At 37.2% G+C, this 12,031-nt stretch overlaps 1 protein-coding gene across 1 annotated transcript in view; it reads right to left on the bottom strand.

Annotated features, from left to right (window-relative positions):
- LOC107561060 (junctional adhesion molecule C-like) overlaps positions 1-11,741 on the bottom strand; it is a 48,801-nt gene extending 37,060 nt beyond the window's left edge. The window contains exon 1 of the mRNA XM_016245400.1: positions 11,617-11,741. Coding sequence (XP_016100886.1) covers positions 11,617-11,701 — 85 coding nt within the window. The 5' untranslated portion in view covers positions 11,702-11,741. The remainder of the gene's footprint in view (positions 1-11,616) is intronic.
- Between the last annotated feature and the right edge of the window lie 290 nt (positions 11,742-12,031).

Genomic DNA, 12,031 nt, shown 5'->3' with positions numbered 1-12,031 from the left:
GTGGAACACACACTATTTATTCACTCATACACTTATTTATCTAACACTCATACTCAGCCTACACCTCAAATTTGCACATAATATACAGTACCTGTACATACAAAAAAAAAACTGTCTATTGTAATATACCTGCACACACAATTGTCAATTTATATATTTTTAATCCTTATTTACTTGTTCTATTTTTATTTTTATTATCTGTGTTTTTTGTTCTGTCACTGTCATTCTGTTACACTGTGGAGCTTCTGTCATGAAAACAAATTCCTTGTATGTGTAAACATACCTGGCAATAAAGCTCATTCTGATTCTGATTCATTCTAAAGTGACTGCATCTCCCTCCATCACAGAGACTGATCCTCCATCTGTGCCAACATCAGACATGCCTGCAGAAGAAATGAACAGTTCATCACGGGCCGAACAAAAACACACAGAACACGTTTATGTGCATTGTTCGTTTTTATCGTTGACCAGAAAAGAAACTGTAAAAAAATAAATGTCTTACAATGGTCAAGTAAAATACAGATATTAAATCAGTCATTCTTGAGACATGGGACAAAACAGGTTCAGCAAGGGTAACTGCTATTAGGTTTAAAAATAAAAATATTTTCCATTTTAAATGTCATGAGGGATTAATAATAGAATGTATTTAACACAATTATCACCTTCAATTATCTGGTCGACGCTACAGAGCTCTGAGCACCAGAACGACCAGACACAGGAACAGTTTCTTCCCTCAGGCCATCCATCTCATGAACACTTGACAATAACTGTGGAACACACACTATTTATTCACTCATACACTTATTTATCTAACACACACACTCAGTCTACATTTCAATTTGCACATAATATACCTGTACATACAACTGTCTATTGTTACATACAATTGTCGATTTGTATATTTTTATTCCTTAGTTACTTGTTCTATTTTTCTATTTTTTATTATCTGTGTTTTTGTTCTGTCACTGTCATTCTGTTACACTGTGGAGCTTCTGTCATGAAAACAAATTCCTCGTATGTGTAAACATACCTGGCAATAAAAACTCATTCTGATTCTGATTCTGATAAATAACCAGTTATTAGAACCATGAGTTCATGAAACAAACTGCACCAGCCATGGTGGTGTTATTACATGCAGGCCATGAGGATAGGAAGACATGTTTCATGGAGCAGGCCATTTTACCTCACACATTCAATTTGGAGGGCAAACTGAGGTAGCACTGCATACATTTTGCATCGGTTGATCCAGATGTGCATGCCTGCCAATGCCTAATGTCCTGACCCGACTAAATGACGCTTATCTGCTTTAAGCCTTTGCTGCCCAGAGAGAGAATACAATGTAAACTCACTAATGAGGGTAGTTTTACGAGGGGAATAGTATTTCCTCAACTGCTGAAAATATCTCTCACTCAGTCAACTCTATTGCCGTTATTTTGGAATCTCCTATTTGGATTGCAGTATATATAATTAACCCCACCCATGATAAGTGTAACACATGTGATGTCTACTTCTGATAGACAACTGCACTCCCTTTTCCTGAAATAAGGCCAGCTCAAACATCCAGCATTGAGAGGAAACTTATCCAAGGATAAGAACATTTTCTAACTCAGATTCAGAGTTTCCATCGCACTGATGGTCTTTGACTTGTGTAAATATTCTCCCTCAACAATAGGATGTTGCCTGTAGACATATGAGGAGTGATCTTGAGTGGTGCTGATATGAAATAAAGCTGCATGGTTGCCCACTTCTGCATGAATGACTCTGTGGCAGATAATTTATTTCACTCTACATCTGTGGCAGTTTCATCCGCTCAAAAATGGAGATTCCAAGTGAAAATTCCATGAATGTGCACAGAACCATAAGACTATTGTGCTTGTGCAGTGGAAAAGGAGAAGAAAAAGGGTCTTTTTTCAACTTTGGGGAAAACTTTTACTTCTGAGGAGTGCAATGGCTATATGGGCCTGTACTTTCAACGAGCCATGCTAAAAGGCATTATTTGTGTTTCTTCTTGGGCCTTATTTTTGCCATAAATAATTTGTTGTCTCTATTCTTTCTCTACTGCTTTATGTTTTAATATTTCAAGACGCCACACATCAGTGTTCTCTTTGTTCTTCAGTCCACAGAACTACAAAGGGAAGCTGTAATTTAGGTACCGCACAATATGTCCTCAGACAATGTGGCATCCTGTCTCTTCTAGTTCAATGCTTTGAATTTAAACACAATAAACTGATCCAAATTAGTGCACTGCATGCATCATGATAAAAACTATATTTTACTATAAGTAAAATAAAACAGTAAACTGTTTTTTTATTTTTATTTGTTAAAATCCTTTAGACAAGTAAAAAAAAAAACTGGGTACACAAAAACAGAAAAAAGGAGAAAATGCTAAGTGTCCCTTGAGCTCAGAGGCAAATGATTGAAACTAACCTTCACAGAAATTCAATTGAAGCATCAGTATAATTAGAACTTTTCTGACAATTTATGCAAATGCCATTGCAGTTCAATACTTTCAGAAGACAGAAACGATCATGGGCATTGGGAAAAAATTGCTACAGCCAATCATTTCTACTATTTATGAGAACATCCCCCAGGCCATGCACACTCCCAGAGCTTTGCCAATGAAGAGGTCAAGTACAACAGATACAGACTGTTAATGTTGTGCAATAAAGCTAGCACGTACACATCACTCTTTGCAGTGTATATCTAATACTAAATCGATGCACAAACAATATTATAATCCAGATCCAAAAGTATCTTGCCTAAGCACTGCTACTCTGATATATACTGGAACATACATGAAACTATAGTAAATATTTTTATAACCAATAAAATTAAAGAAAACATCCCACCCCATCTGTATAATACTCAATTTAATTAAAACCAAAGTCACCTTTACATTCCTTCTGTATTTGTTTTTGCACTCTGTTTTGCTCTGATGTTCCAGAAAACATCAATAACAACAGCATCTTTTCCACTTTGGTTAGTTACAGTAAGATATTTTAATTACATACAGCATTCTGGCATTGTTTCCGTATCTCGGCACGCGTTATTAGGATGTCTTAAGTCTCAGCAAATCTTCTTAAAGGCTACTGACTGATTAGTTTCCTGCAGGAAGCGTCTCATGCCCACTATCTTAGCGACTCCTTTTAAGGTCATCTTGGTATACGCTGATATGCAGCTGTGATGTAAACATGCAGCCTGTATTGTCTGCTATAGGGCAAATCTCTGAGATAACATGTTCGCCTTGGGACACTCCGAACAAACTGCTATGTATAACCATCAGATATCAGAAAACAAGCCATGAGCTTTTTGCCATGATACTTAAAAGGTGCAATAGGTGATTGTCTTCAGAAACATTTTTTGTTATGCTGGATGAAAGTAAGTTAAGTGGTTTAAATGTATTTGTCTGTATTTATATATTCTGTGGAAGGCGTAGGATCAAGAAACGTTCGTTCAATCAAAACGCTCGGTCCGAGCGTTTTAATAAGCTTTCCTACCTGCCTGTCAATGTATGTATTAGCATACCTCTGTGCACCCTGTTCGCGCAGACAGGATACGTCATCAGCGCGTTCACGCATGCTGTGCAGACAGAGCGAGGATGGCAGGCAAACATCAACAACCGATCTTTCTTCCTGGTATTGTAGTACTTTTAAAGATTTCTCACCGGTGAATGACACATGATGTAGCCTAGTCCTTAATCTAGTCCTCGCGCCAGCTTGTTAGAAGTGAGCTATGTGCATAAACTGTGTTCCGATTGATATGATCCCTACACAGTGTTCATTGCTCCCTACTCCCTGAGCGGGGGAAATCCGTTGAAGTTTACTTCACTTCAGAACATGGGCTGGAATTGGGAACCTGATGTAGCCTATTGTGGTAATGTTGTCTCTGGACTGTGAGTGTAAATGCGTTCAGGGGGCATGGCTTTGGACGGCGATTGCAGGGAGGGTGGGACGTTCGCTTTCAGTGCTATCAGGCTAAAGTTAGCATTTTCCAAGATCTCCTATTGCACCAAGAATCATAGACAAACATGAATTGCAAAGTAGTTTTACATTAAATATTACTCAAATTAAAAAATTGTATTTAATAGAATACAAAAGAAGATATTTTGAAGAATGGTTTAACTGTTTTTTCCAGTAGAACAAAAGTCAGTGGGGTCCAAAACAACATTGACATTCACTGTATGGACAGAAACAAACAAACAAAAAAAGCAGAAATTTTTCTAAATACATTCTTTCATATTCTACAGAAGAAAGAACGTCATACCGGTTTGCAACGACATGAGGGTGGGTAAATGATGACATAACTGTAATTGTTTTGGGTGATCTATCCCTTTAATTGTGATGCTTCTCATAAATTAGCACCACTATATTCATAAATACTCATCTGGAATTCCAGAGTTTTCCGCATTGGCCTACAAATTGGCATCATGATCAACCAACTTTATTGTCAGTAAAAGAAATCCTGCTTAACAGCATTATCCATAAAACCACTATTCAAAACAAACTTATTTTGCCTTTTAAATATACTGTAGGCTTACACCTCTGGGCCACTGGGTAGAAAGATCTCAACAAATGTCTGGCATAATGACAAATATCCCAGGCACCTACTTGTTCAGGACACGCTCTCAAACCCCCAACAGCTCTACTCAGCCCATACTATATTACAAAGTTCATTTAAGTTTTGAGGCCACTGGGGGAATCAAACATCCTTTTCAAAACATAGGCAAACCATTGAGCTTGTATTTCTGTGGAAAAGAACATTTGAAAACAATTTTAAACTCAAAAAAATAATGTGTTGGCTTTGTAAAATAGCAAATTTAATTAACAAGTAAGATATTACCTCATTACCTCATATCAATCATTGCTCATAGAGCCAATGTAGTGTTTACCTTAGCCACCAACAAGCTAACCACATCTACCGCACAGTGGTGACCACAAAACTGCTCAATTTCCAAAAGTTAACAAGACAATTAGTTACTACAACTCAAATTACCAACATAATAATAATAATAAATTGTATTTATAATGCACTGCTACAACAGTGTAAAAAGACATGTAAAATACAAAGAATACATTAAATAATACAACAATATAAAACAATTCAACACTAGTCAAGTCAAGTCACCTTTATTAGTATAGCGATTTATACAATACTGATTGTGTCAAAGCAACTTTACAGTGTCTAACAGGAAAATAGTTTGTCAATAATGCAAGAAGACAATAACAAAGAGTCATTTTTCCAGCTAAAGTCAGTTCCTTGATGATTCAGTAGTAAGCAGCTAACAATTAATCATGGTAGGCAATTTTAAAAAGGTGGATTTTCAACAGTTTCTTAAAATTGCTGGACACGCTCTCAAACCCCCAACAGCTCTACTCAGCCCATACTATATTACAAAGTTCATTTAAGTTTTGAGGCCACTGGGGGAATCAAACATCCTTTTCAAAACATAGGCAAACCATTGAGCTTGTATTAAAGAGTAACTTGCTTTTTTCACTCTGATTTTGTCCGACTGCTCTGCGTAAAATCTATGGGGGAGCTACAATGATGGTAATCTGACTCAACTAAAGACTTTGAAGTTTTATTTTAATCTATAAATACAGATGCTCAGATTTACTAGCATTTTGTGAATTAGATGGCATCTTGAAATAAATCTAATTTGCCTGTGGCTGTCATAAAAAGTTCAAGCTCAGCTTTAAGGGTTGCCTGGTTTTATTTTCAAACTCATCCCTGTTAACTTAGCAAGTAAGTGCGAGAAGCATTATGAGGTGGCCTTAACGCCGTCCTGCCAGATGGTCTGAGTGCAATCTGTCAGTACAATCTGACCAGTCGGCTAAACGCATACAACAAATCTGGTGCTAATGGTGGATTTTAACCCAGAGAGGAGTTACACTGCAAATAAGATTCTCATTAAGGTTGCTCTATTTATGTTGCCTTAACTTATCAACTGTAATCATTCTTTGATACACATCCGAGGCAGTGGAGGCACTATTTTAAGAGAGGTATTTTGCAACTATTGCTCTTTAAAATATATAGGCTTAAAGGAATGGAAATCGTTACAAACTGACATGAAATAGGCTAGGGTTATTGATTTTCTCCTTTCTGGTGAACAGCCATCCGATCCCAATGAAAAAGTGGGCCGTCGAGCAGGTCATAAATTGTTCTTATGATTGACTGTTTGCGGGTCTGACTAGAGTCATAAAAATGACAAAGAGTAATTCAATGGAGAGATAATAAATCCAAGTGGATGAGCTGTTTGTTGATAGAGCTTCGTATCATGTATTGGAGTTTCTTGTACAGCCACACATCATCTCCCACAGTCACTAACCTCAAAAATGAGCTTCTGCTTGTGTGTATTTGGAAATGTGATAATCTGTCAAGCTCATCATCTTATTCCCTCAAAACCTCTGCTCGAACAGTCAACAAATGCATTTGCGGGTCTTTTTTTATCACCATGCCGAAGTCATCAGCTCTTCACAGCACTCACTTTAGAACTTACTATCTGCTGTGAGGGATTCAAATCATCGTCACCAAGGTGAATCATAGGAGTTAGACTGTTCTATCTGTCAACATTTGTACTCGTGATAGGGAACATCAAATACGAAGTGTGCAAATGGCAGATGTTTCAGCTGGGAATGAAGATGCCACTCCGTTTAACCGAGACAAAAATCTTATATGCAATTGTTTACTGTCCTTACACATCATTAGATGCAGGGCAGTGGAATGAATAAAAGATTAGCAGTGTGTTTTCAGAATGGTGTGTTATGCGGCAGACATTGCAAAAGACGTCAGACACAAGCACAACTACGCGTTTACATAGAAATCAATGGAATGCAAAAATAGTCTGTATGTGATATAAAACCAACAGAAAATATCACAATTAGAATTTCAGTTCAATTCAAACTATTACTGTCGTATGTATTTCTGAGCTTATAATCATGGCTTGTTTCCAGAGAGCGCATTTGATTCCAGCGGCTGTCAGATGATCTGTTTCTATTTTTAGCAATACTAATTACCTTTGTGATTATATTATAAATCAAGGTTCAATTTGAAATCGCTCCATACACGAAACAAGTCGATTTGAAAATGAAAACTGAAGGGGAAAGAGACACTCATTATCTCAGTCTCTGAAATTGGCTAATAAGTAATTATTGCATGAAGCCGACAGTATCCAACTGATTCACCTACTCTAACAAGCATCTGGCAAAGACAAAGTTAAGGAAAAAATTTGCACAGGCACAGCCTTTTCCTCCGGAAGGATGTGATAAGACAGTATTCAGTGACAGGAAATGATCTAAACGGTCTTCAGTATTCATAAATCGTCACCCAAACTTGAAATAAACAAAGAAGAACTGTATCTTGAGTAAACAAGCAATTGAAAAGGCAATATACAAGCACTATTTATGTATTATGATAATTACATGAACATTGTTTAAGAAATATTAGTCATGATATAAAGGGAAGATTAAAAAATGACCCAAAATGAATTCCAAATCAAACCCAAAAATGTTTTTTTTTCTTCTGTGGAAAAGAACATTTGAAAACAATTTTAAACTCTAAAAAATAATGTGTTGGCTTTGTAAAATAGCAAATTTAATTAACAAGTAAGATATTACCTCATTACCTCATATCAATCATTGCTCATAGAGCCAATGTAGTGTTTACCTTAGCCACCAACAAGCTAACCACATCTACCGCACAGTGGTGACCACAAAACTGCTCAATTTCCAAAAGTTAACAAGACAATTAGTTACTACAACTCAAATTACCAACATAATAATAATAATAAATTGTATTTATAATGCACTGCTACAACAGTGTAAAAAGACATGTAAAATACAAAGAATACATTAAATAATACAACAATATAAAACAATTCAACACTAGTCAAGTCAAGTCACCTTTATTAGTATAGCGATTTATACAATACTGATTGTGTCAAAGCAACTTTACAGTGTCTAACAGGAAAATAGTTTGTCAATAATGCAAGAAGACAATAACAAAGAGTCATTTTTCCAGCTAAAGTCAGTTCCTTGATGATTCAGTAGTAAGCAGCTAACAATTAATCATGGTAGGCAATTTTAAAAAGGTGGATTTTCAACAGTTTCTTAAAAGTGCTTAATGTGGGAGCGCTTCGAACATTCAAAGGAAGCGCATTATGTCAACTGAACTTTCAAAATAATGTTTGCAACTTAAAAGGTTTAATTTAACCATTAAATCAGAATTTTTAACTTGCAACCATGCATTTATTTGTGGTAACAGGTCCCCAGAATTATTCTTATCAATGAAAGTCAAAGGAGTCCAGTGGTGTTTTGGACCCCTTTGACTTTATGTTTAAAACTGTTTTTCAAAATACCTTCTTTTGAGGTCCTAAGAAAAAAGAAAGTCATACAGGAATGACGCAAAATAAAAATGGGGTCTGTCCTAATCCTACTCCTTTCCTTGAGCTCCAGTATATCTAGCACCGCAGTCAGGAACTATTTTGATCAATGCCCATCTTACACATGGAAGTCTTATTGACATTTAGGGAATGCACATGCTTGCCATTCCTGACCTGTGAATCTGTTAGTTCTAGGCTTTCCCTTCCACATCTGTCACTGCTTACCAAAAGCTCCAAATTAATAAAAGCAGGATAAGCACAGAAGAAGTAAAAACACCTTTCATGTTTCTTTCAGAGGGATTTCCATTTCATAAGAATCTCTCAGATTTCCTTTTAACACGTATGACTTTGTTTTTAATACTGAAAATGCTAAATGTTTCATACTCAACTGACACTTTTATAATCATTTTCACCTCTTACACATATGAAGTGAATAAAATCTCAAGACTTATGTTTATGGGTGAGCATTCCACATTTGTTCTTAATGCTGAGTATCTGTGGTGGGCTGAGTGGGACATATTTCAGCTCCGTGTCAGGGGGGTCCTCCCTTCACTCGCACCCACAGCCGCTCAGCTGTTTCTGCATGTTACTCCGGGTTACTCCAGCTAGCTGACCGGACATGTGCCGTTCTCCTGTTGCTCAAAGACTCAGCATGTTTCATCACGACAGGCTGCCTGTCCTGGTACCCATGCGGATTATGCTGGGACCCCCCGTCTGGAATTTTTCTCATCACTATACAGTGACGATAAACTGCCTTTAGGAACACAAGATGCTGTTTACAACATATTTTTCTCACGTGGTACCTTCCAACTAAAACGAACCTAAGCACATACGGAAGGGCAACGTGTCTTTGTCCGCAACAGCCCTGGGTAAAGATCACAGAGAACAGCTATCTTTTCCGTGCATATTTCTCTCTGTCGCTTACTGAACACATCAAAAATGTCAGCCTGTAACTGATGGACATGCCCAGAAGGTCCAGCATGCTTTTCATGAACCCCCAGAAAGCCATTTGCTAGGAAGCAGCGGGTGGAAGAGAAAGCACACTCAGCCTTCTAGGGACAAAGCTATCACTTTTTTCACTATTTTAAGCTGTATTTAATCACATCTGAAGTACTAACCTCATGAGCAGACACTTATCAGCATTTTGATAGGCGACACAATGGTGAATATGTTTCACAACACCACGTTTCTCCAAAGTTTGGAGCGTTCACTGTGGACTAAAATGGAAGGCTACTACTCGTCCAAGTATTCATCTAAAATATGGGGTGTGATCTCAACCTTTGTACTATTCCTGAATCTATTTTATCCTATCCAGTAAAGCATAACTTGGCACCAAAAGTGCTGGCAAAAGACACCGGAGAGTTTCCACTGTACAAATACACTCCAGAGACTAGACACAGGCTTTTAAACATATAAGGTATAACACACCACAGAGAAACTGCTTTTGGCAAAGACTTTCGACGGTTCTGTTGATGAGGTGACTTAAACTATAACTTAACTTTAATCCAAATTGCATTACACAGATTGAAATTTCAAGGAACTCATAGATTTATGCGTAAAATTGCTTAAAATCACACTCCACATTAGCTGCAATGTATTTACATAAGCATTTACATTTTAAAAAATGTGTATCATAACCACTGTAATGTAAAAGATTACCTTTTTAATTTACAGTCAGATAAATATTTATAGATTTAAGTGACTACTGAATTTGCCAAATCTAATTGCAAAACAGATTTTAAACATTGTTCTCCTTTTCAAAAACATAAATGAATTAACAAATAAATAAGGGGAAAATCATGTTAACATAAATTAAGAAAGAGAGAGATGGTACATTTTAGAGTAGGCTATATGTACTACAACACAACACAACACAGACTTACCAGCAGTATTTAGTGCTGTAGTCTGTAATTAAGCCAGGCAGCACACTTGAATAAGGAGATGTCACAGGAGATGTTTCTACAAGAGCCTACGTTTAACCATTATAAAGGTCCAACGTCCAATTTTCAATCTGTCAATATGAATGATTTACAACGGCAAAGCTTCTGATTTTTTTTTCAGTCCACAATCTTCTGACTGAATTTAATTAAGCTATTGGTCTAGACTGAAGCCTTATTATCAAGTAATAATACCGATCATTTTTCAAACGATCCGGGACAAAAAAAAAAGCCATCTTTTTAATTATTCTCTAGCCAGGCAGCACACTTGAATAAGGAGATGTCACAGGAGATGTTTCTACAAGAGCCTACGTTTAACCATTATAAAGGTCCAACGTCCAATTTTCAATGTCAATATGAATGATTTACAACGGCAAAGCTACTGATTTTTTTTTCAGTCCACAATCTTCTGACTGAATTTAATTAAGCTATTGGTCTAGACTGAAGCCTTATTATCAAGTAATAATACCGATCATTTTTCAAACGATCCGGGACAAAAAAAAAAGCCATCTTTTTAATTATTCTCCCGAGCCCTAAACTTAAGGCTGGAGTATAATATGCTGCAAATTCAGAAATCAAAGCGCGTGCTAAAGCTTGGCGCCTGATCCCCTCTCGCGAACACTTCAGGCAGAAAACCGTTATCTCGCAATAAACATGCCCCGCTTCAACTCAAACAGTTTCTAATAGTTAAAAACACCCAAAACTAACGAACGCATGGCTGCTCTAAAAAAGCAAAATTGAAAAAACAACACCAAAACACCACTCAGTCCTCATTTGTTAATGTCATTTCAAAAACTTTTAAAGCGTGAACAAAGAATTGAGCCGAACGATCCAGCGAAACAAAACACAGCACTAAAACAACTTTCTATGTGTGTTTTATGGGATTATGAAGGCTGAGCTTTAAAAAGCAAATTTAATATTCCCGTAAACAACTCATGTAACCTATAGAATAAGGGAATTATTTTGGCGTGCGGATTATTTATAGACAGTCGGACAAACACGCAGAGCGGGATGCGAGCGGGATGAGGAACATTCCAGTGCGAAACAACTACAACACCCCACATCCACCCGAAAATGTTACTTTTATCCCACTTTGGATTCAACAGCCACATCTAACAACTCATCTAAAGGAGCTAACGGGTTAGCTCAATAGTTTAGTTGGCTTAAAGAGACAAGCACTTCTGTGAAACAGGATGTTCACTGAAACACATTTCGAGAACTTTGATAAATGATTCACCACGATTTGCATCACCTTTGCCTCTTCTATAAAGACAGTATAAAAGTGTGGGGATGCGTACTCACATTGCATGGAAAGGAGAAGCAGAACGCAAGCCAGTGGTGTTAACGCCATCTTGGAGTCGATGAAATTTTCAGTTTGCCTGTACATGCGCAAAGTAAGAGGCTTTAGGAGAGGATGGAAAGGGCTGGAGCTCACCGACCGAAGTGAGAGAGAGAGAGAGAGAGAGAGAGAGAGAGAGAGAGAGAGGCACGTCGACCTATTGTGTTGAGTCTCCATGACTACAAACTACATCGTCGTCATGAATATTCAGGCTTTTTAGGAATTGGCCAGTGAAGTTGCACCAGTTCCGAATGGAACATCATGCTTTTGTAGAGTTTACAATTTATTTATGAGAATCATTGCCGCTCAACATTCCACATATGACAGACTATCTGAGGATGGAAGGATCATGGACGTTTCTGCGAACTTTGAAACTTT

Source organism: Sinocyclocheilus grahami, unplaced genomic scaffold (genome assembly GCF_001515645.1).
Source record: "Sinocyclocheilus grahami isolate Dianchi unplaced genomic scaffold, SAMN03320097.WGS_v1.1 scaffold755.1, whole genome shotgun sequence".
NCBI lineage: Eukaryota > Metazoa > Chordata > Actinopteri > Cypriniformes > Cyprinidae > Sinocyclocheilus > Sinocyclocheilus grahami.
The sequence above is the reverse complement of the archived record's forward strand: the minus strand, read 5'-3'. Positions and strand labels throughout refer to the sequence as shown.